At 35.4% G+C, this 27,164-nt stretch overlaps 1 protein-coding gene across 5 annotated transcripts; it reads left to right on the forward strand.

Moving 5' to 3' along the window:
* The first annotated feature begins 232 nt into the window (after positions 1 to 232).
* Positions 233 to 27,043, forward strand: LOC139969910 (monocarboxylate transporter 9-like). Of its 5 annotated transcripts, XR_011793823.1 has the most exons (8): positions 233 to 466; positions 1,534 to 1,733; positions 12,814 to 13,107; positions 14,205 to 14,779; positions 17,822 to 18,047; positions 21,059 to 21,202; positions 21,966 to 24,534; positions 24,606 to 27,043. XR_011793823.1 is itself a non-coding variant. In XM_071975309.1 (7 exons), the coding sequence occupies exons 2-7, from the start codon at positions 1,538 to 1,540 to the stop codon at positions 22,199 to 22,201; spliced, it is 1,671 nt and encodes a 556-aa protein (XP_071831410.1). In that variant the 5' UTR covers positions 233 to 466; positions 1,534 to 1,537; the 3' UTR covers positions 22,202 to 27,043. The 5 variants fall into 5 exon arrangements, 4 of the variants coding, with proteins under 4 accessions (XP_071831410.1, XP_071831411.1, XP_071831413.1 ...); XM_071975309.1 differs by having other exon boundaries at positions 21,966 to 27,043; XM_071975310.1 differs by having other exon boundaries at positions 233 to 463; positions 21,966 to 27,043.
* The last annotated feature ends 121 nt before the right edge of the window (positions 27,044 to 27,164 follow it).

Below are 27,164 nucleotides of genomic sequence, written 5' to 3' on the forward strand. Positions count from 1 at the left end.
AATCTTCTTAATAATATTATTACATCTTAAAAGTTTCCATACGAAGATTATATAATTTAGTAGAATAGTTTAATGCAACAATTTCTGATTCTCTTTTCTGCGTCATACATTCCGAAAATCTATGGGTCGAGTTATCTGTGGTCCAGCCAGTTGGTGATTATTTATGTCTACAAGTGTCGTCTGCAAAAACTCCCTACTGAATTACATACATGTACTGTGTATACTATAACGGTATGATGAACAGTTATAGGTACTGTATAGTAGGGTGGGGTATTGTTTGCGATTGAATGTAATCTTTTCCGAGCGTTTGTAGGCCTACCGATATATCACTAAAAATACTGTCTGACCTGACCACTAGAGAAGCTGAGTGACACGTTAAACAGACCATAAATTACTCATCGTCCTCAGAAAGTTATTCGTACGTGACAGTTTATGTTGAGTATTAATCTGTATGTGGAGTTGATGAGGTTGGTATATATAAACTCCTATTCCTAATCCTGTTAATGGGCACTGATCAAATTGTCCAGCTGTTGCGCATTCTTGCAAAGTTATGCAGAGAATTCTAGCCCAAACGTTTAGGCCTGGTCGATTTAGGTTAGCCTATGTTTAGGAAAGTATAAGTTAAGATTCAAGGCTCATAATTTAACTTTATTTAATTACAAACACAACGTAACCGATCATTAACTCTACAAACATTTTCTATCTAGGCCTATGCCTCTACCTATCTTCGCTTTTTCCTAATCTATTTTTAGGGAATCAGGAATTTCTATTTGCATTTGTTTCTTTTATTAACTTTTAATAACTTAATATAAATCACTACTAACATTAACAATGCCGCCACTGCATATTGTTTGCTCTCCACCTCTATTGGATTAGACGATATAAATATCCAAGTTACTGTAGGCCCTAGCTCAGTTTTTACAACTAGCCTACTATCCATTATGCAGACCCAGGGTTAGAATTAGCAGCAGGATTGCACCGTTCCTGCACTTTGATTGCATTTGGAATAAACGTTTAGTAAAAAGCCACTTGCGTTTATTTTTTTTTTTTTGTGATGCTGTCTATAATCCATCAGTAACATCTCGTAAATTTCCTTGTCAGTCTTTCCTTCCATGAAATAACATATGAACAAATAATAGTGAGAATTCTTTCCATCTGGTAGCCTAACAGTAAAACCACACTCAATTTGGAAATCTAGCCTAACCATCTGTTTATTCACTGAAATTGTGACGCAGTTATAAGATACATACTTTCATTATTGCTGTTATCTTCGACCACATGGTAGCATAACACCACATTTCTTACGATTGCGACAGCTTTTCTCCATTAAACCCACCTGGTCAGAGTGCATAAATTTAGAAGTTTGTTTCCTAAATTCATCAGCAAACATATTGAGACTTAAATGTGAAATTTGTCTGAATTGCTTTCCTGTAGCAGGATAAGAATCTATATTTTTTCAGCAGCTTAGGAGTCTTAACCTGGTTGGAACTCTAAACCTAACAGACTTGAAAATAAACCTTTTCTCTTATCCATAGCCATGAATCCCTCCACTGAAAAAGGGATGATTCCTGGTAGAGAATTAACAACAAACAAGGAAGCATGTAATGCTGGAGGATGGCTGATTGTTGCTGGTGGTTTCATACTCTTTGCAGTCATCATTTCACCTAGCAACTGCTACAACATTCTCTTTGTGACCCTCCAGGAGAATTTCAATGCCACAGCTGTGGAGACTGGTAATGTATTTAGATATGGGGGAGGGAGGGGAAATGACAGTGTATATTTTAACATTTATACATATATATAAGCTCAGATATCCTTTAAAAATGAATGTATTGAAAATACTTATAACAACTATTAATGTTAACATGAACACATAAATGTGCTCTCTGAGGTCATTTACATGATGGTTAGGTCCTCTCAAGTTAGGTAGAGAGATTTTGGATTGTGGGAGGGGGGGGGGGGTCAGTTTACATCATTTGTTGCCAATGTGGAACATTTGGATTCATGATCAACATACAGTAATCATATTCAACTGTTGGTTTTACTTTATACATCATTGTAAGGGCACTGTTTGTCTTGCAAATGATTGCATCAGTATTGGGCCTTTGTAAAATAAGAGCTGTTCAAAAATGGTTTTCATTTCATTCTTTCTCCTCACTGGTCCTTACTGATTATGGCATAAACACATGGGGAACATGGTCATTGAGGGTGGGGGGGGGGGTAGAAACACTTTGCCAGACTTGGAAGAAAAGAAATAGGCCATGAACTGTTTTGAAATGAGCCTTAATCAATATCTAATATCTATTTTTGTGAAGAATGCCTGCATCTGCTTCAGATTGAAAGGTGTGCCATTCATTTCTCTTAATTATTTTATATGTGAAACTATATCTTTATATTGTTTATATCATACATCTTACTGATTGATTGCTAATTCTCATCATTACGGGAAAAAAGTTTAACCCATTTATTTTCCACCACAAGGTGTATACTTGATGAATGTGTTATTAACCTACCACATATATTGCTGTATTAGTTTTGTTCAGTTGCATTTGTCTGATATATATATAATAAAAAATAATGTTAAAAAAAAATAAAATGGGGAAAAAAAAAGACTCTGTACCATAATAATTCCTTCCATTTGAGTTTCCATTCTGAGGTGCAAAGGTAGAATTATGCAAAGCTTGGATTCAGTTCAACTGTTTGCACAACACATCCTATTTTAAAATTTGTCCAGGAAAAGAAGAAAAAAATATACAGAAAATGCCCAAAAAATTGAGCCAAATTTATTGATAGATGTTTTATACATCTTTTGTATGTAAAAAAGCTTGGAGAAGGTAAGTTTTCTTTATTGTTGATGACATGCGATGGCTTTCATTGGCAACAAGTAACTTGCCAGATTTCTGATGGCCTGTAGGAGGAGTGAGATGCCTGGAGGGACCGTGTTTCATCAGAGACTCATTGGATGTACCAAGAGATGGAGTAAAGAGGAGCATGCTACAGTAGTAAATACAAATCCACAAATTTCGTTAGAAATAAATAGAGTGCAGTTACTATGTAAAGTATGTACAACAAAGTGTGTAACCATGAATTTGATCTGTATCATGCGATTTGCTGCCTGTAATTGACTTGTTTGTACTTGACTAATTTACCCAAATGTTAATGATCTCTTTAGCTTCAAGTTTCAATTTTTGGTTCTAGCCTAACTTGGGAGAAAGCATCAGTTCAAAGTTGTTGAGAGCTTTGCTGATCATGAATTTTGAAAATTAATAAAGTTACTGCCAGGATGCACCATTTACCTAGACAGTCTGGGGGAGTGCATGGTCAACAACATGCAGACATATTTGCCTGTTGCAAAATCCCAAATTTCATAAATTTCTGCAAAACAGCTGAGCTGTCAGCTTTGCATATCCTTCTGAACAAAAATGTATAGCTTACACCATTATCAAAGATTTTGTCAACCAGTCTCCAGTTCTCCAATTCACATTTGTATTGTATCTCTTTTACTTGACAGTATTAATTACGATAGCATTTCAGAGCTTCAGTGTAAATTATTCTCCATTGAAAATCCAATGAATGAAGTATTATGTATATTATGGACAAAACCAGAAAAGCAGTTAACTTATTGACTGTAACTTACTTCAAGGTTGTTTAAAGCAATCTCAATAATTGTTTCCAGTTTGGTGGAAACATTTGAACTACAGGAATGTTAGGTGGGATTAGCTGTAGCATAAAACCATTTCTGTCTATGTACAGTAGTTTGAACAATTTGCAAACTAAAAATGCATGAAAGGTTTCTAATCAGTTTGCTAAAAACCAACTACAGGAATGTTAGGTGGGATTAGCTGTAGCATAAAACCATTTCTGTCTATGTACAGTAGTTTGAACAATTTGCAAACTAAAAATGCATGAAAGGTTTCTAATCAGTTTGCTATAAACCAATTTTCGCTAAGTTGTGCCATTTAATGGCAGTTACAAATCATTATCTCATAAAATATGTCTTTATATCCAGCCAAACAGCCAATTTCTATTACAGTCATTCAAATGTAGCTTCCTCTTGAAACTGGATAAATTGGGTTGGAGTTGCTAGTACCTGGATCATGAAAATGGAGAAGATTTAAAGTTGCTCATTTTCTGTGTAAATTACATGTGGTCACATATGAGTAGGACAAGAAAAAATGAGAGCTGTTGTAGTTACAAATTCTGGGATTAATTAATTAACAAAAGAACCAAGTTTTGTAGCAACAGATACAGAGAATGTAAAATATTTGGTCTACCATAGCAAAATGCTCCGCAAATGGGGAAATGTGAATTGTAAATGTAATGATGTATTTGAATATATTTCATTTTTTCACACTGAACCTTCAAATTGCCAAAAAAAAAAAAAGTATACAATAATTATTTCCTGAGGTAATATTTTTATGAATGGAGAAAACTATTGGTTGTCAGCGAAAGCAGATGCGATTTCCTGCATGGTTACACACTTTTCATTAGTACCTTCAAATTGAAGATTCTGCCTCAAGAATTATTGGTTGTCAGATTCATTTAAAAAAAAAAAAAAAAAATGTGGATTTGTTGCACATTACACATATACTGTATGTTAACCAACAAGCTCCTTGCATGCAGATCTGCGAGTTTCGTCAAACTGCATTACCGTCCAGTCATCAGCTTCCAAAGATGTCAGGCTCCTGCGGGGCCAGCAGATTGACAGTGGCCATCCAGCCAATGGACGATACCTGGTGGCAAATCTTTGGGGTACCAAGTGGCAAATGGACCATGCTGGCTGACGATGACAACCGCCGAGATGAAACACTCCCAAGAGAGAAGTGACCTCCCCTGGGAATTCAGCCATCGTCGATCCGTAATTTGAATGCCAAGTTTCATTTCCTGCTCAGAATTCCGACAACGACAACAGATCTTAGAATTCCGACAACGACGCCAGATCTTAGTCCATATTTGAGGCTGCAGAGCAACTGAGGCTACACAAGCCACCTCGCACTAGGCCTTTTTATGTTCTATCAACAACGTTAAAGTGTGAAAATGTGAAACGTGCGCTCCACCTCATGACGGTAAATTTCTTTGACCGTGTCTTTATACAGTATAACTTGTGAATATGCACGACGTCTCTTAATTATGCAAATGAGGTTTTGTTGCTCAACCACCGTCTCTAAGACTTGAGAACAGTGCAGAATGTTTAGGTGTCTCCATAGGTCTATACTATTGCCCCTTTAATTCGCTCGATGATTTGGGTCCCTTTAACGGGGAGGGGTGTGCAGGGCTGGCCCGGCTGGAGGATGTTACTACTTGGGAATGGGTAGGGATTCACCTTCACCTCATTTAGATATCTTATTTGCATAATACAATTTATGATTGATGACCGTGCATATTCATAAGTGGAGGCTAACGTAAGTTTATGTTAGGGCTTTGTTGCAGTGGAGGTTCTTCCTGTTCCAAGTGTAAGGATTGTGACATGTTGGGTAGCCTCTTCTCACCTAGTTACTCCTTGTGATAACCCTGTTTTACTGTTAACCAGTCATTTCCTTGTCATCATACAGACGTTCACGAAGGAGATATTTTATTTGTGAGAAAACTATCACACCTAAATACCTGGTTTTGAATCATGTACGATGTCAAATGTTTCCCCTAATCAAACTACCATATTACCTTGAAATCCCCTTCAATACTGAGCTTCATTAAAAAGGGATTCAATGTGTATAGGATTCCAAATGTGATGCAATAGCTAACCTTAAATTTTAAACTAAAAGAGCTCAAGGTAACTTGAAGATTAACTCCTCCACTGAGAACAACTTGAAGATGAGATTACTTTTTTTACCTAAAACCATTTATGAGATTCTTATACCTTTACCAAAAACGGAAATGGCTGGATTTGTGAACTGCGTGTCATAGATATTGGGACAGAAGATTGTCAATGACACTGCATTAACTAGTTGCTTATTCCTGAATGCTTTCTTTCATGTTTAGCTTGTTCAGTCCTGTTTTTAATTGCATTTCATTTCACTTATAAATGTTTTGTCCTTTGCTGTGTCTGTATCAATGTTGTCATGTAACTTATCCACTGTTTCCTGCGTTCACATTGCACTTTCTGTAAGCTGCTTTTTAATTCTGATTTCATGGCTGAAGGCCAAAAGAACTATGCATGATTATCATGGTATTTGTGTGATTTGTATGGATTGTAAACTCTGTGATTCAAACAAGACATGATGGAATACCTACATACATGGGCAGTGGTGAAATATTGTTTCTTCATAAAAGTCAAATGTCATCTAAGGCCACCATGTGTCTAAGTCAGTTAAGCTTGTAAACTTTGGTGATTCTGAAAAGTATAGCTTCAATAGTACTCATATATAATATGTAGGTAAACATTGTTGGGGTAAAAGAAATTAATAGGTTCACAATAGAGATCAAGGTCATTTGAGTTCAAAAGAGTTGAAAATTAGTAAAATTAGTATAAAATGAGTAAGAAACCATATATCAGTAATTACAAAATTAAAGCTTGAGTGAACTTTACACTTTACTGATTCAACCTTTAATATTGAGTGCAATATCCATTTAAATATCTTTGAAGGTCAATATAGGTCAAAGCACATAGCCTTTTGAAAATCATAAACTCCCCCAAAAAAGCACTGGTGAACTTGATATTTATAGATCTATATCGATCAAAAACCTTGTCAATCACTTGAAGTCTTGCAGTGGACAAAAACCTTGGTTAAAATGTACGTGTCACATCAAATATTGTCATATGAAACATGGTCAGGAATCACTACGGCCCGCTTTATACCTTTCTGGCCATCCATGATGATGATTTTCACACATGCTTTCTGTTTGTTTCTGGGGTTACTGCGGTGTAGGTACAGTAGTTTGCATTCATTGTTAGATTTGTAGTTGCTTTGATATGGAAATGTTCTCTGCAAAGATTTTGTCCAGACACATTTGGCAACATGACTTCACAATTATGGCAATCTATGTGCAGACGGCATCCAAAAAGTAATTTGTGGAGACTACTTAAGAAGCAATGATTTGCATTTGTTATACCTAATGGCAATTATATAATTTATTATAATTAATGACAATGCTCAAATCATCTGCATAAAGTGTGCACTGGTCTATTGCAGCTGACGTTTATTCACCTTCAAATTATATGTTGTCATGGACAAGTAATTATTTAACAAAAGAATATATATGAAAAATATATAAAATTAAAACCTAAAAAAAAAAAGTTCTGTTTATAAATTTTATTTAAAGAAAATAATTAAAACGGAAACTTGCAACCCACTGCAGTAACTGCAGCATACTATACTGTATCAGACCAAGAGCACATGTCTACACCTTGTATCCACAATTGTTGTATTTGTCAAAATGTTATACGGTACATTTGGTTCTTCACGTAGTAGTACATCTCATCAGCCTCCAAACCTTTATGCTAATTTCTTTTGTTCTTACATCATTTTGACCTGCTTCATCTTAATTCAAATTAATTTTGTCTTTGTTTTTGTATTAATTAAAAAAAATCTTTGCCTTTGCACATTTCACGTTAACATTATTTTATCTGTCTCCACTATGAGTAAATTCATTAAAGTAGTGTTTAGTAGGGTTTGACACAAAGCAAAATGCTTTGTTGTGAAATAGCAGTATGAACTATGCATACATCACCTGTCACTAGAGGAGTATATACAGTAGCCAGTCGTCTGTAAGTTTTGTTTAGTTCAGTACAGGGAACTCGTACCAAGGATAAAGTCTTTGACAGTAAATTATTTTGTCTCTTCGACTTGTGATGATTGTGAAAAGTCGCTCAGATCATATCGAACCATCGCTTCTTGATGACCATTCAGTGTGTAAGAAAAAATTGGTGAATTTGTCACACACTTGCCCACGACATCCACTAATATCCCAATCGACGGGCAACATCTCACATCTAGTGTGTAACAAGAAATTGGTGAATTTGACACACTTATTCCCAGGACATCCACTAATACCCCAACCAACCAACCAACCAATCTTTAACAATTATAGAGAGCCGTTTAATTATTTGCCTCAGTTTCACATGTTCTGCAAATGCCACAAACTTTCCTTCTTGCCCTATTTTGCCGTGTGCAGTTCATCATCAATTCACAGTTAATACTACTTCACCCATCATATATTTATTCCTTCATATACCAACCTACTTGCACCAAAACAAAAAACCTCTCCTAAATAAGTTGAGCATTGTGTGCGTGTGAAAATGTTGATATCCTCGGTTGTATGCACTATCATTCTCTTTTGTGTGCAATATGAATGTTTAATGGGCGACCTATTACATGAACCCAAAATGGCCGTGATTGTGGCTCCTAAGCCTTCTCTTCTGCCTTCTGGTGTTGTACTCTTTGATTTTGTAGCTGCCACTTGAAGGTAGTTGAGGGTTAAGCTGTAAATTCTACAAGCCTGCATTTTGCTGTGCTTATAAGTTGGAGAAATTTCAATATCTGGAGCTTTCAGTCTCAAGCTGTCTGAAGTACCAACTGTACTTATTTGTCCTTCCAAGACTTTTCAAGGTAGGGCACCTGCCCTTGTCTACTATAATCAAGGGACTAAACCATAAATAAGTATAGCTAATCTTCTGTTATAGCTCCATGATTTAATGCAGGAATACTTTAAGCAGACAGGAAAAAGGTCTATTGTCTTTCCAAGGTTGATTTGGATGGCTTTGATTCAGTATCTATACTATTGCATTCACGTGACTTGTTGTATAAGGTTGTTTGTGCCCTTTGGTCGAAATTTGGAAAGTGGCATGAAGGTCATTCAGTCAATACAGGTCTATACTCTGTACTAGGTTAACTTGATAAGGAAGATTTTATTCAACTTAGACATGATATACTCTCTGTACATTGAGCTAGCTAATAAGCCTAGGGGGGGGGGGTGGCGGGGGTGGAACAAATAGTGGTGAAAGTTTGTCACAAACTGATTGAGTTTCCAGGTAGAACCTATGATCAGGGAGTTGTTATGGAATGATGACTGTGTTGTTTAGTTTAAATGGAATCAAGCTGCATGAATCACACTATTGCAGGGAATGATTTATTTGGCATCACAAATTGCTATACAAAATGGTGAAGTTGCTATGCAAGTGTGATATTGAATAGCAGTAGTACACAGGAACTATAGTATTCTATGAGAGAAAAAGTTTAGAGCTTTTGAAAATGCTACACAAAATGTTTACACTATTGTGAATATTTCAATGATTCCCTACATTGATTGATGTATAGGCTGGCATACCAGATTTCGGTCTACCCCCCGTAGCATTTATGATTTCATGAAATGAATGACTTGTTTGTGAATTTGAATGAAAAATGAGACTTGGCTCTACTGGTTCGAATTCACAGTTAGGAATTAGGTAATTCATGACCATGCCGACTTACAAGACAGTTTGATGCCCTTCAAATAGTAACAAACAACACAGTTTTGCTTGATTAACACATGTACACAAAACCAAAATAATACTTTATATTCTTTGTATCCTTCGTACCAGTTGTTGTGTATGTTCAAGAATCACAATGTTTGTCACTTCATGTCCCGGAATCCTAGTGTTACCTATTAAATTTGTCATTTTTGGTAAAAGTCCAGATTTCAGATCTCTTATCCTGTTTTCATTTGTGGAGGGTTATCATTAACTCCTTATAAATGCAAGTCAAGTCTTGGAAGGCAAGTCTCACGTCAGCTCTTAAGTCAATTTGAGTAATTCCAAGTCTCTGAGGGCTGGCCTAAAGTAAATTCTCTGAGGGCTGGCCTGCAGTCTAGTCTCTGAGAACTGGCCTGAAGTCAAGTCTTAAAGCAATTGAATCTAGTGAAGTCTCTGAGTTCTGGCCTGAAGTCAAGTCTCTGAGGGCTGGCCTGAAGTCAAGTCTCTGAGGGCTGGCCTGAAGTCAAGTCTCTGAGGGCTGGCCTGAAGTCAAGTCTCTGAGGGCTGGCCTGCAGTCAAGTCTCAGGGATCTCCCAGCATTCTAAGTCATTTACTCAAGTGGCCAACACTTTCTTTAATAACAAAGAAATGCATTAGTGTGATGCTTTTTTTCAGTGTCACATGGTTTAGTTTCTGTGTGAGAGGATTTCACCTCATAATCAGTGTTCTCCATGGAAAGTATTTATTTGCTCCTTCCTACTAAAAGCAACCTAGCAATACGGTGTGACATTCTCAGTGCAGTTTTCAACTGAAATGATAAAAGCATTGTTCACCTGCATTGTTGACACAATTTGTGGCAAGGAGTGACCTTTCTTCCATTGTTTCCCACTGTTTTTCAGGAAGTTGTTAAGGTCTTTCTGGTTGGTATCTTTTTTGTTGGAACTTTCAGAGGTAGCATAATGGTGCATAATTTAAAAAAGCACCAACTGACCTTGAACTGTGGTAAAGGGTACAGTACATGTACACCAATTATGATATTTTATTCACATGTACGTTGTATGTTGATCCTGTAGTTGATTACATAGTTTGCATTTCTCATGGACGGACATATATAATATTGAGCCATTTCCTAGGAGACTGGGATATGATGGCATATGGTAGGAAAACCAGGGAAGTATGAAGAAAGACACTTTCATTGAGTATTCTTGTATAACTGACCACAGCAACTAGATGGATCTATGCCAGCTATCTGCCAACTGGTAGGCTCAAGACCCAGGATCTTCCATGAAGACTTATCCACCCGACTTAACCAGATCCCCACCCTTTCGGTTTGAAGCTCACAATGTGTGGAAGGTAGCTATATGGAATTGATGTTAAAAAATGAATTAATCCATCTCAGTCAGCAAGTTTGAAATCTCAAGTGTGGAAATGTTTAGTAGTTCATTATTATCCACATTAATGAGTACCTTTATCTTCCCTGTGGATAATGTGTTTGTCTTATTAAGGGTGAACTGCTTCATGTGAGAGGCATTACTCTTGGACTGTGTTTTTTCCCCCTCTCCTATTTGGTCTGTCTTGTATGCTAACATGAATATGATTCCAGAAATTATATCTGTAATATTCTTCTGTAACTACCTTGCATTTTCTGGTATTGGTCAATTTTGACATTAGTTTCATTTCTAGTAGTTCCTAGTGAATTGCTCTCGCATTCCCTATTCCCCCACATCTCCCTCCCCTATTGGTACAAACCGCTTGCTGCACAATACAAAGTGGCATGTACAGTAGGATCGAACAAATGGTGTGTCAAATTTGGAGATCGGAGATGTATTTTCTTTTAGTTTTGAAGCATTGCCACTAATGTGATTTATCTGTGTGTTGTGAAGTTAAAGTGAAGTTGAAATGAAGGATGTGTGCATTACTGTATATATGGCTCTATGAGGAGACCAAATAGTTGGTTACAGATGGATTTGTTTGAAATATGGGCACTTTCCATTTTCTAACCGGGTATTTGAATTTCTCAAGCAAAAAATCATATCCCGTGTTTGTTTTGTTTATCTGAGGAATCAGATTACAACAAGTTGGTACATGAGATCTAAAAAAATGCTTCAACTGGGTCTTTGTCACTATGTTCAACTATGACCTTCAAATATTTTATTATCCTTCGGCTGTGAGCTATTAGGGCAGTTTTAGTTTGCTATGTAGTTGTTCCTTATTTGGAATTTCTCAGTTAACCTTTGACCTGTACTCCCACATGATATTCTTTCAAGTGAAAATATTGGATGAATACTTTAAAATATCATTTTAAACAAACATCAATTGAGTTAGTTTCTGGTTAAAAGATTTGAAAATCTGTGATTACAAACTTCATCAAGTCATTTCAGTTAGTTTTGCTCAGTTTGTCTCTTTTTTAGAAACCGGTTATTTTTTCTCAATTTTGCACATTTCAACTTTAATCTTCATCCTATCAATTTCAACAATCTGTTAATGACCTCAATAATCATACAGACTTTTGCAATGGACACAGACATTGAAAGCATTTTATTTATCATTTGCAAGTCTGCTCTGTAACCCATTATAAAATCACATCAATGAAACCTTGCAAGGCTTGCAGGTGGATGCTAAAACCCAAGGTGGTTAATCACTCAGAAATCATGCTGGTATAATATCAGATATGTTAAAGGTTTTCGCCATGCATTAGTGCCATACCATGAAAAATAGGAGGTCTGTTGACATCTGTTCAACTTTTCACCATTTAACCAAATTTTTGGATGGACAATCAGTCTAACACCTTAGAACTTCATTTTTCTTGAAGTAATGAAAGATCCAATCTGTTGGACTCTAACATTCTGTCTCTCTGTGACTATTGCACCTAATGTTATTCACCTGCTGGAGTAATAAACATGTCAGAAATTTTCAATAAATTTGGTACACAGTTTGAAGCAAACCCGATTTATATAGCTTATAATGCACGAGCTGCATTACTGATAGTAGCAAATAAAATATAAGCAATGTACTGAAATAAAATGTATTGGATAAACTGCTCAGGTGGTCAGCCAACTACCAATACATAGAAGTCACTGGAAATATGACATCACTGTATGTCTTATTACAGTGCATTTGCTTATTTATTTAAATTAATTAATTAATTTGTATTTTTTTAAAAGCCAATAAAGCATGTAATCAGCTCTGTCCCCCAAATAGCCCGATAACTGGCTAAACATTTTGACGTCATTGACAAATTTAGACAACGGGCCATATTTACGGGATGGTTTGCAGTGTTGATTAACAATCTTTGCTTTATTTAAGAAATTTCTGTGTGATTAATTTCTCAATTGTGGTGAAACTTTTCCCAAATGAGAAATTGTGTTATGATTTTCAGTCTTTTATTTTTTGGATTCTAACTTTTTCATGGATATCTTCAACAGGTTCCATTGGATCGTTAACATTCTCGTGCCAGCTTCTGAGCAGTGCCTTTGCCTTCATGTTAGAGCATAGCGTGGGATTCCGTCCAGTTATCGTAGTGGCCACTATTCTTTGTGCTTTGGGTATCTTTTTGTCTGCCATAGCAACGAGAATGCTCTTTCTTTACCTTACCCTTGGATTACTGTATGGCAGTTCATCTGGCATCTGCTTCCATGCTACCATTTGTGTATTACTCCAACACTTCCCCCTCAAAAACACTCGGCCTACAGCAGTACTACTACTGGGTTCAACAGTCGGTAAGACTTTTCTCACAATTTGTTGTCCTAGCACTATGGTTTCCACATGTCCATGATTCTCAGATATCTACATATTTCTATCTAATTGTGCATTTACTTTGATGTACAAAACATCTGTTTCTAGGGTGGGAAGTACGTACCAGGAGTGTTTGAATTGCCAATATATAGAAATGAACAGTTCCTTCAACACTCGGATCTCACACAGAAAATTCTGTTGTGTTGGATCTTGGGTCACCGTAATTGACATGATCAAGGTACACTTCAAATCAATTCTTTTGCACACATTGAGGTTAATTTGACCCCCTCCAGCAGACTGCAAATTTGAGATAAGGTGTTTACAAGTAAGGCTCCACTCACTAACATTTACACACCCATCTGCCTGCATGACTACAAAGCTTACGATTATCATCAAAACCAAAAAGGGATTTGAAAAGTATTATCTGGAAACTGCACATGTTTATAAAAGTTTTGATATCTGAGTAGCGTAACTTGTAGGGATTACTTTTTGCTGTTATAATAAAAACCACAGTTGTGTAAAGTCTTTGCTTCATCAGTCAGTCACTGTTATCTGAAATCTTTGGAAAGGTAGGAATGGAAGAATACGTGACCTCATAACTAAACTTGTAGATGTTGTTTTACAGCTTCTTGTTTAAGACACCTCAAGTTGTCATTTTCTTAGGAAAAAGGTGTCAGACTATTTCAAAATTCAAGGATTTATGCTGCAAGTGATTTCTCTTGTTAAAGCAGTTACTTGAGCTGGTTTGCAGAGTGGACCCCTCTTGCCATCACATACACTTTTAAAAATCAATCATCAAATATAGAACTTATATTGCACCAAATATACAAGTTCATGTGGAAGCTCATTGGCCCTTGGTCAAGAAACTGCTACTGTATTGAGAACAGATTTAAATCTCCACAGAATGCTGTAGCATTCAGATTTTGTGTATCACTTTGAAGGCTATGAACTTTGTTCATGTTGCATGGCATTTTTCATTGCAATACTGGATTAGTTATTCCCTGGTCTCTGATGGCATTGTTGCTTTGAATGTCACTGGGAAGAAACTGTGATAAGGTCTTTTCTTTTCCACATTTTTCAGGTGTCTTGGTTTATAGCCAGCTGCTAGAAATAACGCTAACGTCCTTTGGCTGGCGGATATCGATGTTGATCTTGGCCTCTCTTATAATTATACCTGGATTACCAGCCTCATTCCTCATTACTCCTGTCTCACGCTATCCAAGGACCAACCATGCCCACGAGGAACACATCACAAAAACCATGGGTAGAAGGTTCAGTCAAACAGTTCTATCTTTGGTCAAGAAGAAAGAGGCCCGAGACAGTTGTAGAAAGATTGATGCGAGCAGACTTGCCAATTATTCATCCTCTGTGGAAAAAGGAACTTCATTAGAAATAGAATCACTTGATGAATACACCCCTTGGAGAGAATGGAGTAGTTCTGATTTATCCAGCTCTTCCACAGATGATAGAAGCTCAAACATTCACAGCACTGCTACCAAAGACAAACCAAAGGAGGTCAAAAGTAGAAAACGTTCATTGACCACACATTCTTGGTGTGGCGACTGCAAAGTTGTGATGAAAATGGGACAAATGTGGATCTTTGCCGTTGCCTGTGTGCTTAGTGCCATGGCATGGTGTGTGTTTATCATTAATATAGTGAGTATTTACATTCCAAAGGTGAAACCTTGCTTTTAAATGTTAGTCTTTCTTAGGTTTTTTCCTACACTACTGATATACATTGCAAGTCAAGCAGTGACAGGGTGGTTTTTACCATAAATTTCCTGAGATTTTATGGTATTATTTTGCTTCAGTAACAGACTTTAAAAATGTTCCTTTATCTTGAATTTATTGGCATCATGCATGCACTGTCAATGTGGGATATTTTGGTTAGCAGGACGAATTTAAGGATCTGTTTCATTTCTGTCGGTCAAAGGGAAGGAACTTTTTCAAGTGTTTTTTTTTGGTTTTTGTATTTGATGATTAAAATTCTTTCAGCTTATATACAGTACCTGTCTTGTAACTGTATGTTATACAGTATTTTTACTTGTATCAACATGACAAAACAGACTTGGGATACATTATGTGTCATGTGGCCATTCTGCATCTAGTTACACTTCAATACTTTATAACCTCAATTGCATATTTAACTTTTAATAAATCTCATTTTACCATTTTGATTTTTTTTTTTGCAGTTAGGTTAAAAATGTACATGATAAGCTAGATGTAGAAATAGAAGATTGCTTGAGGTTTGGCTGATCTAAGACTAGTGTTTTTTTAATTGGTGGTTGATCTATGTTTCTATTCTGCTTAGTGTGAACAATGTGTTTCTTCAATGTTATTACAGAGGGTGTTGTCATATGTGTGCTATCTATACTGTTAACAGATCTTTGAATCAAAGTAGCATTATCCTCTGAAGGTGCTCACAAGCATGCGAAACACAGACTGGTTGATTTACTAGTTCAAGTTTCCACTTTCGCAATTTGGCTGAATGAAATAACATGCTTTAGAAAAGGCAAGTGATATGTGCTTAAAGCAATTAGATTGACCGAAACTTGAATAATTATGAATGAAATTAGCATACTACTAGTGATTAACACATGGTAACGTTATGATCTATCAAAGTGTCCTGGCACTAGAAAGGACCAATATGACAACGCCCTCTATTAATTATGGTTGTGGCTGGAGAGCCCCAGTAAAGTTATATTTCAGTGAATAATTATGAATTATCTCATAGGCTATGATATACTAATTGGGTAAATTGCTGCATAAATGCAAATAGTGATGTAGTGTGTTATTTACATAACTTTACTATTAAAGTGTTACCCAATTAGATATTTGCTTAAACTTTTTAAGAATAGTTTTGGGTTTCTGGTAAATCTGTGCTCCTCTCAGCGTGATACAAATATTTCATTGAGTTTGTGTAATTTTTGACTAGTTTTTTTTAAATATTGATTAGTAATTACTGCCATGTTTTAATTATCATGGTATGAAGAGTGATTGATGTTTCCCTGATTTGGGATTAGCGTCTAAGTGAGTATGTGTGTTGCTGTTTAGGGAATTAGTGGTCATAAATGATGCAAGCTGCTGTCAGCTTTCGAAGATGTTTTCTTAGGTTTGACTAGTCTATGCATTACCCGGATTTTCTGGTGGCAAGAAATTTGATGACTTATATGGAGAAAGATATTAATACTGTTAAGTGACAGTGCAATTTATATCTTGTTCCTAACCCTTGATACAATTGTTAGACCTGTTACTACATATAAGACTCCATTACTCCAGGATATGGTCTGTGATGTCATCATGGCAAATGTTCTTCAACAGCCTTACTGTCTAATCACAATATTGGTGTTGATTTGTCCTTGTAATGTGGTACATTGAATGTTGTTTAGTTTTACACTATTTCACTCATAATTTCTTCACTACTGTATGTAACTTTTGTTGTATGTCATTTTCCTCATTGGATAAAATATTTGTACGATGTACAAATAAAAATTTTTACTGGTCAGTTGCCATGGTGACAACACTATTAGTCCCTGATGTTATTGCCAGATGTAATCATAAAAATTCACCCGAGTTTGTATCGTGCAAAATGCTTATTTGGGATGTGGTTTGCATCCAAATTTGCAGACCAATATTCAGCAATTTTTGTTAAATAAGCCATCAAATCTCAACCACCAGAATATCCCTTTCAAAAGTGTTGGTAAAGTCACATTGACGGTAGCACAGATCCTACTGTGACTAGAGTTGGATCTTTTCAGCATGGTATATAAACAATAAAAAGTTTGTGTCTCTGAAGTTATGAGAAGTCTATATATATTAAGTGGGAGTTGAATGAAATCTATGATGGCCTTTATGTGACCAGTAATTAATTGGTAAACCCATGTTCCTCTTGGCTGGAAAGGAATAAAGCAAAGCCTTAAAATTTGTAGAGGTTAAAACATTTGAGAATGCCTTCCTCAAAATAAGGTATGGAGTCATAGAAGTCTTGTGGCGTGTATATACAGTATATATCATTATCTATGATATTTTGCTGTTCTGTGAAAATGCTGTATATCAGCTATCAAAGGTTGCATCACATTGCCATCTAGTGTAGGAACTACTGTAGATTATTCACTTTAGTTACCTGTGGTATTGTAAACATGACTGCTCTACCACGTACCATTTGAAATTAACTGAATATGGATATTTTGTGACTTAATAAGAATTCATGATGTGCAAAAGATAGTTCTAAGATGCATGTAAATCTAGCAAAATATTGTTAAGTGATGTTGGAGACATTGAACTGAATTCTTTCTTTTTTTTTGAGGTAAAAGGATGTTTTAATTGAGCAATAAAATTTAGTGGATGATGGTGGTCACACATATATATTATAGTATTACAGAAGGATTTTTAAGCCCGAATGACATAGTCTAGTTAAATTATTTTGTGTAATAAATATGTAAGGAGTAAGTTTACAATTAAGAAAGTGCAGAGATATTACTTGCTATTAATAAAGCTGTGAAGTATCTCACAGTTTGAGTTTCCATCAATAAAAATGTGTAAAATGTTCGTAAGATTGGTATGAAGCCATATAAGAACATTTTAACTTTTTTACCTTTTTTTTTTTGTTATGTATAAGATTTGGGAACAATGGTCTGCTTTTGCTTGTTTTTGATTATTGGTACTAAACTGCTGGCCAACTTGTTCTCTTTCATCTAGGGGAGTTTTTTTGACAGCGTTGGACTTACCCTCTCTGAGACTGCTTTTCTGCTTACCATTATGGCCACTATGGAGATTGCTGGCAAACTTTACTTGGCAACCATCGGAGAAAGCGTACCAGTGGCCAAAATCCATTTTCTTATTGGCCAGAGTGTTATAATGACTTCAGTATCTGTCATTTTAATATTCGCTGAAAATTATATTGCCATGATATTTCTTAGTATAGGTAAGCAGATTTTGTACAGTAATATTGTGAAGAATAATTCGCTGCAACTAATTTATTTGTTGATCTTACAGAATAAACTAATATTTCTTTTCTTCCCTTCTATCTCTCCGTGTATTTTTCTTTTAATTTTTTTTGACCCATAATATAAACCCATTTCATGTTTATACTATAACTTAAAAATCTTCACCGCTTTAGTTTACTATCAACTCATTGTTGTATTTTTTGTTGAAGCTTTATTTAAGTTAAATTAGTCTGTTATCAGACTCAACATTTAAAGGTCAGCAAGGGTGCCTTCATGAAACATTATTCTGCTACCTAGAGTCCACCAAAATCACACATAAAATTAGCAGGGTTATAAATAAAAAAAGGAAACATTGGATAAAATTGTTGGGACATAAAATGTTCTGTTTTAAACCATTAATGGGCTAACTATCAAGTTAGAAGCTCCCAAAGGATTGCAAGCATGTAGTTCTGTTTGTTAGATTCAAGGAGTATGTGTTTTATTTTGTGCACATATTAAATGGTTCGAGTCAAAATAATAAAAAGTTGCAATCGAAGCAACTACATCTTAGGCACTACTGTATGTCAAAATAGGATGCTGAGGGGGCTGCAGCATGCTGAATCCAGGCTGCAGGGGACATGTTTTATGTTCTGCAGTTTCACACAACAGGCAGTTTGCTGGTCTGCAGAGAACCTCTATTGTTTGATATATTGATATAGCTTTTCTGCAAGGGAATTTGCAGCAGTTTTGGGTTTTTTTTTTACACAAGAGTATGAGTGGCATCTATAGAGACCACATAATTGTCCTTGTAGAGTGAATGTTATTAGTATCTATATTACACTATCATTTGCTCTATATATTGCTGTACTTCTGCATTGGTTTCATTAAGGCATTGGTTTCTTTTCTGTCAAGTGAGTGTCATGTTTGGTTCTTCTCATGTTTTTGTTTTTCATTGGTAAACAGTTTTTAGAGTTGTTTTTGGTAAATACATTTTAGAGTTGTTTCGAGTAGACAGATTTTAGAGTTGTTTCAAGTAAACAGATTTTAGAGTTGTTTCAAGTTAACAGACTTTAGAGTTGTTTCAAATAAACAGATTTAAGAGTTTTAATGATTTAACAGATTTTAGAGTGGTTTTGAGTAAACAGATTTTAGAGTTGTTACCTGTAAACAGATTTTAGAGTTGTTACCAGTAAACAGATTTTTGAGTTGTTTTGAATAGATTTTTGAGTTGATACAAGTAAACAGATTTTAGAGTTGTTACAAGTAAACAGATTTTAGAGTTGTTACAAGTAAAAAGGTTTTAGAGTTGTTATAAGTAAACAGATTTAAGAGTTTTAATGAGAAAACAGATTTTAGACTTGTTTCAAGTCGACAGATTTTTGGGTTGTTTTGAGTAAACAGATTTTAGAGTTGTTACAAGTAAACAGATTTTAGAGTGTTTTTGAGTACACAGATTTTTGAGTTGTTTTAAGTAATGTATTTTAGAGTTTTTTTGAGTAAACAAATTTTAGAGTTGTTATCAGTAAATATATTTTAGAGTTGTTATCAGTAAACTTATTTTAGAGTTGTTACAAGTGAACAGATTTTAGAGTTGTTACTAGTAAACATATTTTAGAGTTTACCAGTTAACAGATTTTTGAGTTGTTTAGAGTAAACAGAGTTTAGAGTTGTTACAAGTTAACAGATTTGAGAGTTGTTACAAGTAAACAGATTTTAGAGTTGTTTCGAGTAATAAACAGATTTTGGAGTTGTTACAAGTAAACAGATTTTAGAGTTGTTACCAGTAAACATATTTTAGAGTTTACCAGTAAACAGATTTTTGTGTCGTTTAGAGTAAACAGATTTTGGAGTTGTTACAAGTAAACAGATTTTAGAGTTGTTTCGAGGAAACAAATTTTAGAGTTGTCACCAGTAAACAGATTTTAGAGTTGTTTCGAGTAATTTAATTTTGGATCAAGTGAAGTGTTTATTTTCCTGGACTAGGATAAAGTATGAAGTGTGCAATATAATTCAGTGTAAAAATGAGATGATATGAGAATTTTTGCAAAAGTGTTTTATATTTATTTCTTAAAAGCAAGGTTAGACTTTCATCCAAACTAAGTTTTGCTGTTTGAGGGAATTGGTCACATAGAAACTTTGTGTTTGTTTTTCATAAAACAGGAGTAAAGAATGTCAATAATTTTGTAACTTTGTATCTTGTGGTTTGATAATGAAGTTTACAAGGAGTAACAGAGTTTGAATGAAGGTTTACAAGAAAAATTCAACCAGTGAAGTTTTTAGCTGCATTATTGGATAGCCTTAGTTACAATTTAATCTGAATTTGATGTAAACTACCAGCTGTCCTACAAATCTGTTTTTGGTTGTCCGAACAGAAATTTTGGTCGTGTCTGACGACCATTAAAACTTGCCATGTGTAGTGTGGTACTCTTCCTTGTAAACGGTAGTACAATTAAGGCACAGCATTAGTACATCAGTGCAGTTCATCGACTTAAATGGAAACCAGTTTTTCTTTGGCATTTCTTGGGTTTTGCATATTTTGCTTGTTTGTTGATTGAAGTTAAGGAGAATAGAAAATATCAATCAATCCGTGGATGATCAGATTTTCTTTCTAATGTGAGTGTTTGTGGCGGGTTGGAGGGGGAAGTTGAGAATCGATCAATCCGTGGATAATCAGTATACAATAAGCTGCTGACTGTACAAAACATGGCAAAACAATGGCTTATTTATATTAAAACACTCACTGTGTTGGATATTTTATTGTGGCTTAAGTGATTATGGTAATTTATCCGCCTTAGAGTTATTTATTCACCTTTACAGTAAATACTTCTTAGCTTTCTACAGTAAATAACATGCTAGATTCTTTAATAGAAACTGTGCCTTGAGAGATTAACGAGTTTAAATATTAATTACACACCGGTGTGAATGAGTGTCATCACCCCCTGCTGCATTGATCTTGATTTTTCATAACCAGTATGTTGAATTTCTCTCTTTGTTTCTTGTTTATACGCAGTAATTGGTTTTATGAGAGCCTTATGGATGACGTTACCTTATACGGTCAGCGTAGAGATATTCGGGCCCAGTTTGGCTGACCAGTCTGTCACCGTCACTCTCTTTTGTCAAGGATTGGGAAATTTAATAGGAAATCTTCCTGCTGGTAAGATATATGCAGTCATAATTCAAATAACCCCCACTATTTCTTTTATAGTTCCAGGTGACTTAGCCTAGTATACGACACATTCCAGGCATGATATGTAAGTGGAAAGGATGTTTTTTTGAGAACTAATTGCTCTAGTTAATGGTGTCAACACTCAAATTGACTCTCAAGGAGGGGTAAAGGATGTGTGTGTACTTTCAGCTGATAACATCCTACTAATGAGGACCCACATATAAAGACAACAGGACAAGTCATTTGATCCAGGGAAATGTCCCCCCCCCCCCCAATTATGAAGGAACTTCATTGGCTTCCTATCAGCTACAGAACTCAGTATAAACTACTTCTTCTCGCCTTTTGTGCTCATCATCTGGAACAGCCTATGTACCCGTCGCAACTTCTCTTGCCATATATCCAACTCGCACACTTCGTTCCTCCAACAAACTGTATTTAACTGTTCCTTAACCACGATTAAAGACCTATGGTTACAGAAGCTTCGAATACTCTGGCTCGTATCCCTGGAACAATTTACCGGATCACATTCAAACATGCTCTATTACTTTCTACATTCAAAAGTCTACCTAAGACCCATCTTTTCACTTGTTCTTTTGTAAATTAATTTGCTTTCTTTGTAAAGCGCCTTGAGCAGTGACTTTTGTCTACTGATTTGGCGCTATATAAGTATTATTATTATTATTTATATCACTGACTTTCAAACCACTTTCTGGTTAATAAATACATGTGATTGTTTGTTTAAATCTAACAGGTCTGATCTACGATGCTACTGGTTCCTACCAACTGGTATTTACAATGGTGGCTACCTGTACCTTGATAGCAAGCGCACTTTACTCTCTACTGCCATTTCTTCGCCAAAGCTGCAACCATCCACTCCCTTGCAGAAATAAGAGTGACCAATTTCAAGTCGTTCCCAGCAGTTTATCAGTAGATATTATAGTTCAGACTGATGTCAAGGAAATGGATGCTGTTTTAAGCGATGTATGAGGAGATATTGAATCCGATCTCTGTATTAAAGCAAGCATTTGTGTCTTTACACTTACATGCAATCAATAAAAACTCAGCAATGAAATTTTTAACCCAAAACTTTGTGACAGTACAGAATGAAAATCTCTCTAGTGTAATATGTAATGGTGCCCTTAAACATTCTCATTCTGTTAAATATCTAGGTGCCGAATGTGATGCCTTCCCTAATACCGATGCAAAAAACGTGTGAAGGTATTATGAAGAGGATGAATGACCTGCTCAAATTTCTGCACAGAACAGCTGTTTCTAAATCTTTGTGCTAAGAAACTTATTGCCAGTGTCATGATTATTGATTATGTTTTGAGTACAGCAGTCTCAAAAAAAAAACTAAACATAGACCTGAAATGTTTCAAAATAAATTGATCAGGTTTTACTTTAGGTCTGAAAGTATTTGATAGTGTACTTCCTTAGCATTTAAATCTTTAAACTTTGCTTTCTGTTGTGTATAGAGTTAATGTTCTTAATTGACTCATATGTATAAGATCATTAACAACTCTACTCCAAGCTACCTATCTAACCTATCTAAAATGTTAAGGTTGTTGCATAGTAAAAGAACTAGAGGTAGTGAACACTCTATCACAGGTGCGTAGCGAGGAATTTGCCAAGGGAAGGGTGAAACTGTAGGCAAACTATCAGAGCCGTAGATACTGCTTTGCAAACTATCTAAGCGTAGCGCCACCATGAGTTGGTGCGAAGCGTACAAGAAAATTTGCCTGAAAATGCCTCCCAGATCGCTGGAAACGGCACTTCCCAGGCCTTGTTAGTTGCATCTTAGCATTTTCTCTTTAAAATTACTAGCGATACTATGAAAACATACAAAAAAAAATATTATCAAGGTGGTGGCGGCTGCCCCCTTTGCCCCCCCCCCTCCCTTGGCTACGCGCCTGCTCATTTTATGGGCATGTCTACTGTTCTTTATACTGCCAGTAAAATCTGGAATTCTTTCCCTTTCAGGGATACAGTAGAAATAAGTCTCCTGGAGAGACCTTTACGTTCCAGACACCTAGTGTCTTGTATTGTCATTTGTATTTTGTTGTGAAATAAATCTAATCAAGATGATAAAAAAACTTTTAAAAAAAATCTTGCCAATGTTAACATGAAATTAACATTTGAATAATTCATTATTTAATTTTATATTTAATACGATTGCTATTAATTGACTGTGTGTGTAATGCATATATGTACATACGATAATAGTGTGTGTCTTTTTGAACTCTTTCATTTGCCTGTGCAGCTTTTGATCTTAGAAGGGATGGCTTTGTACAAGTCATGTTTCTGAAGTGCAAGTTGTTATATAACATTAGTAAATACCATTCTTGATATTTTGCATCAAAATACGTTGCCTTTTACTCTACATGAAGAGTTTTCGATTAAAAGATGAACTAATGATGGAGACATTTTGACTCCAGTATGGAGACATTTTGACTCCAGTAAAATGCGCCATGAACATTCTTTGAGTGGTGTGTGCGCATTATAAGTCGTATTATTATTATTAAAATACCTTTTGTCAGTGTGCCAGGCTGCTATTTATTAAGTAGCTGGAATTTTACAGTAGGTTTCTATTCTTTCTTTCTCTCTATTCACAATTTAAAAAAAAAAAAAAATGGAAGTATTCTATTTTCTGTCTTAGAGGATAATCTAGTAAATTGTTATCTGAAAGAAGAGAGGTCTCCTTTGGCCTGTTTTTAGTTTTATATTTACAAGGTTGAGAGCCTTGTCCTAAATAGAAAGGTATAAAGTAAATTAATTGTACCTTTTGTTGGTGACCTCACTGATCGAGAGGCTTGAATTCTGCAATGGGTTTCTCTGTTTCTCTCTCAATTTACAAACACAATGAAACTTCTCTGTTTAGAGATCATTATGAAGTGTGTATCTAGTATGTTGTACCTGAAAGTAAAATCCTAACAAAAAGTCTATTTTGATGTTAAGTTTATTAAGTTGATCTTTTTACCAACTTGTGTACATTGTCTTTATTGATTGTAAGATACTTCAACTCTCAGTCATACCAAGGTGTATAGGCCAACTGAAGAGAGCTGTGTCTTTATTGATTGTAAGATACTTCAACTCTCAGTCATACCAAGGTGTAGAGGCCAACTGAAGAGAGCTGTCTCTTTATTGATTGTAAGATACTTCAACTCTCAGTCATACCAAGGTGTAGAGGCCAACAGAAGAGACCTGTCTCTTTATTGATTGTAAGATACTCCAACTCTCAGTCATACCAAGGTGTAGAGGCCAACTGAAGAGAGCTGTCTCTTTATTGATTGTAAGATACTTCAACTCTCAGTCATACCAAGGTGTAGAGGCTAACTGAGGAGAGCCGTCTTTTTATTGATTGTAAGATACTTCAACTCTCAGTCATACCAAGGTGTAGAGGCCAACTGAAGATAGCTGTCTCTTTATTGATTGTAAGATACTTCAACTCTCAGTCATACCAAGGTGTAGAGGCCAACTGAAGAGACCTGTCTCTTTGTTGATTGTAAGATACTCCAACTCTCAGTCATACCAAGGTGTAGAGGCCAACTGAAGAGAGCTGTCTCTTTATTGATTGTAAGATACTTCAACTCTCAGTCATACCAAGGTGTAGAGGCCAACTGAAGAGACCTGTCTCTTTATTGATTGTAAGATACTTCAACTCTCAGTCATACCAAGGTGTAGAGGCCAACTGAAGAGAGCTGTCTCTTTATTGATTGTAAGATACTTCAACTCTCAGTCATACCAAGGTGTAGAGGCTAACTGAGGAGAGCCGTCTCTTTATTGATTGTAAGATACTGCAACTCTCTCTCTGTCATAACAGAGTGTAGAGGAAAGCTTTTTGCCTAGAGCTGTATAATTATTTTATTTAAGACTACTGAAAAGAGCTGTCTCTTGTTTGTAAGATACTTCAATTCTCAGTCATACCAAAGTGTAGAGGAAACCTTTTTTGCCATATTGTATAATTCTTTTATTTAAAACAACTGAAGAGAGCTTTCTCTTTCTTGTTTGTAAGATACTTCATCTCGTACATGAAGATTACCTTAAAAACTGTTTAATAATCTCAGTCATATCAAGGTGTAGAAGAAAGACTTGCCTCTGTATAATTCTTTCTTTTAATCGAACTGAAGAGAGCTGTCTCTTTGTTGCTTGTAAGATACTTCAACTCTCAGTCATACCAAGGTGTAGAGGGAAGCTTTTTGCGTAGAGCTGTATAATTATTTTATTTAATACAACTGAAGAGAGCTGTCTCTTTCTTGTTAGTAAGATATTTCACCTCTAATATGAGAATACCTTATAATCTGTTTGATAATCTCAGTCATATCAAGGTGTATCAGGAATAAGTTCTGAATAATTCTTAGTTGCAAACCAAACAGTTTTCTGTTCAAAACTACTACTAATATAATATGAGAGTGCATAGTTTTGAAAAAAATATGGGTGGGGAGGGGGGCAGGGGGAATTGCTATCGAGCACTGCTCGGGTTTCATAAAGTACATAGTTTAACGCAATAATAATTAAAAAATCATAAAAACAAAAACATTCAGGTTTTAGTTTGCCTTTGGAGAAGATCCTGCGAGGATCAGGAGGTCAGGACCTCTAACTTCCTCCTCTAGCCTCTCACAAAGGCTTTTTACAGTAGAAAAGCAGTTAAGTTTTTTTTTTAAATCACAGTTAGATGTATTTGGAGTGCAAAGAAAAGAACAATGCTCTTTTCATGCTTTTCATTCTTTGCTGAAGGGAAAAGTAACATAAATGATAATTGTGTATGTATGGGTGTATATATGTGTGCATGATGGGTGCATTCTTACTTGTGCAGACTTGGTAGGTAGCTTGGTTTACTTATTAGTGCAAGAATCAGGTTTTGTACAGGTTATCATTGGTCAAAGACTGAAAACTGGAGACAACTCCAAAAGTAAGGCTTACATGAACCAGGCATGTGGATACACTTCAATAAATGTTGTTATTTATATTATGCGTAGGGTTCAAAGGTCAGTTGAGACTTCTAGAGGTCAAAGTAAGATCATTTTGTAATCATAAGAATCATATTGCTTTATATGAAGGTCATTTGAGGTCAACAGAAGTGAATGTACAAAAACCTTGTTAACTAGTTTTCATGATTTCCATAACCCTTGCTGGTCACTTGGAGTTCACAATGGTCAAATTTTGAAAATCTTGTATTCAAAGTTATGTCTATATTCTCATGTGAAATATGACAGGGAATCATTAAGCCACTGAGTTCATCATATTATCTACAATTTTGTTAAAAATAACAAATTGTCAACTTTTATTAACAAACTAGTAACTTCTCATTTATTTTCACCCCCAAAAAATGTCCTCATTCCATAGAATCCTAGAAATTGCTGTGGCATTCCATAGCAAATAAGTTAACCCTAATTGAAGTTCTGCTGGAATGTATTCTTTGCCTTATCATTTTAGTATTCTTTATGTACATGCGTAAGTTAAGTTCTCAAATCAATTTCATTTCATTTTTAATGTAAATTTCTCAAAAGTCTCAGAGAGTTAGAATGAAGGACTGGTATTTATGTCCAATACGAAAAGAATCATCAGAACTTATTGACTTCATATCAAGTTTAATGTTGATGAAGTATGGCATCATAGCAGTATTTATTTGCATCGTTGATAGCTGTTAACTTTGCTTGCTATGATTAATGTTTATATACATTCTGAAAGCGGTGGTGTTACAAAATGGTGCTGTTATTTGATTGGCCACCAGGAATGAACAAATATTTTGTTCATTTAAAGCTTGCTGATACATTCATCATATCTACATTTGAGAAATAAATTCAACGAAATAAAGTATTTATGAAAGCATTCACACGTGTTCGAGTTTGTATTTAATCTGTTCTGTTTCATAATATCAAGAATACATTTAGACGAGATATGCTTATTATATCGATTTTCTTGGCAACCACGTGTGATACCTTAGTCCTAT

Source organism: Apostichopus japonicus, chromosome 7 (assembly GCF_037975245.1).
Source record: "Apostichopus japonicus isolate 1M-3 chromosome 7, ASM3797524v1, whole genome shotgun sequence".
In the NCBI taxonomy this organism is placed as follows: domain Eukaryota; kingdom Metazoa; phylum Echinodermata; class Holothuroidea; order Aspidochirotida; family Stichopodidae; genus Apostichopus; species Apostichopus japonicus.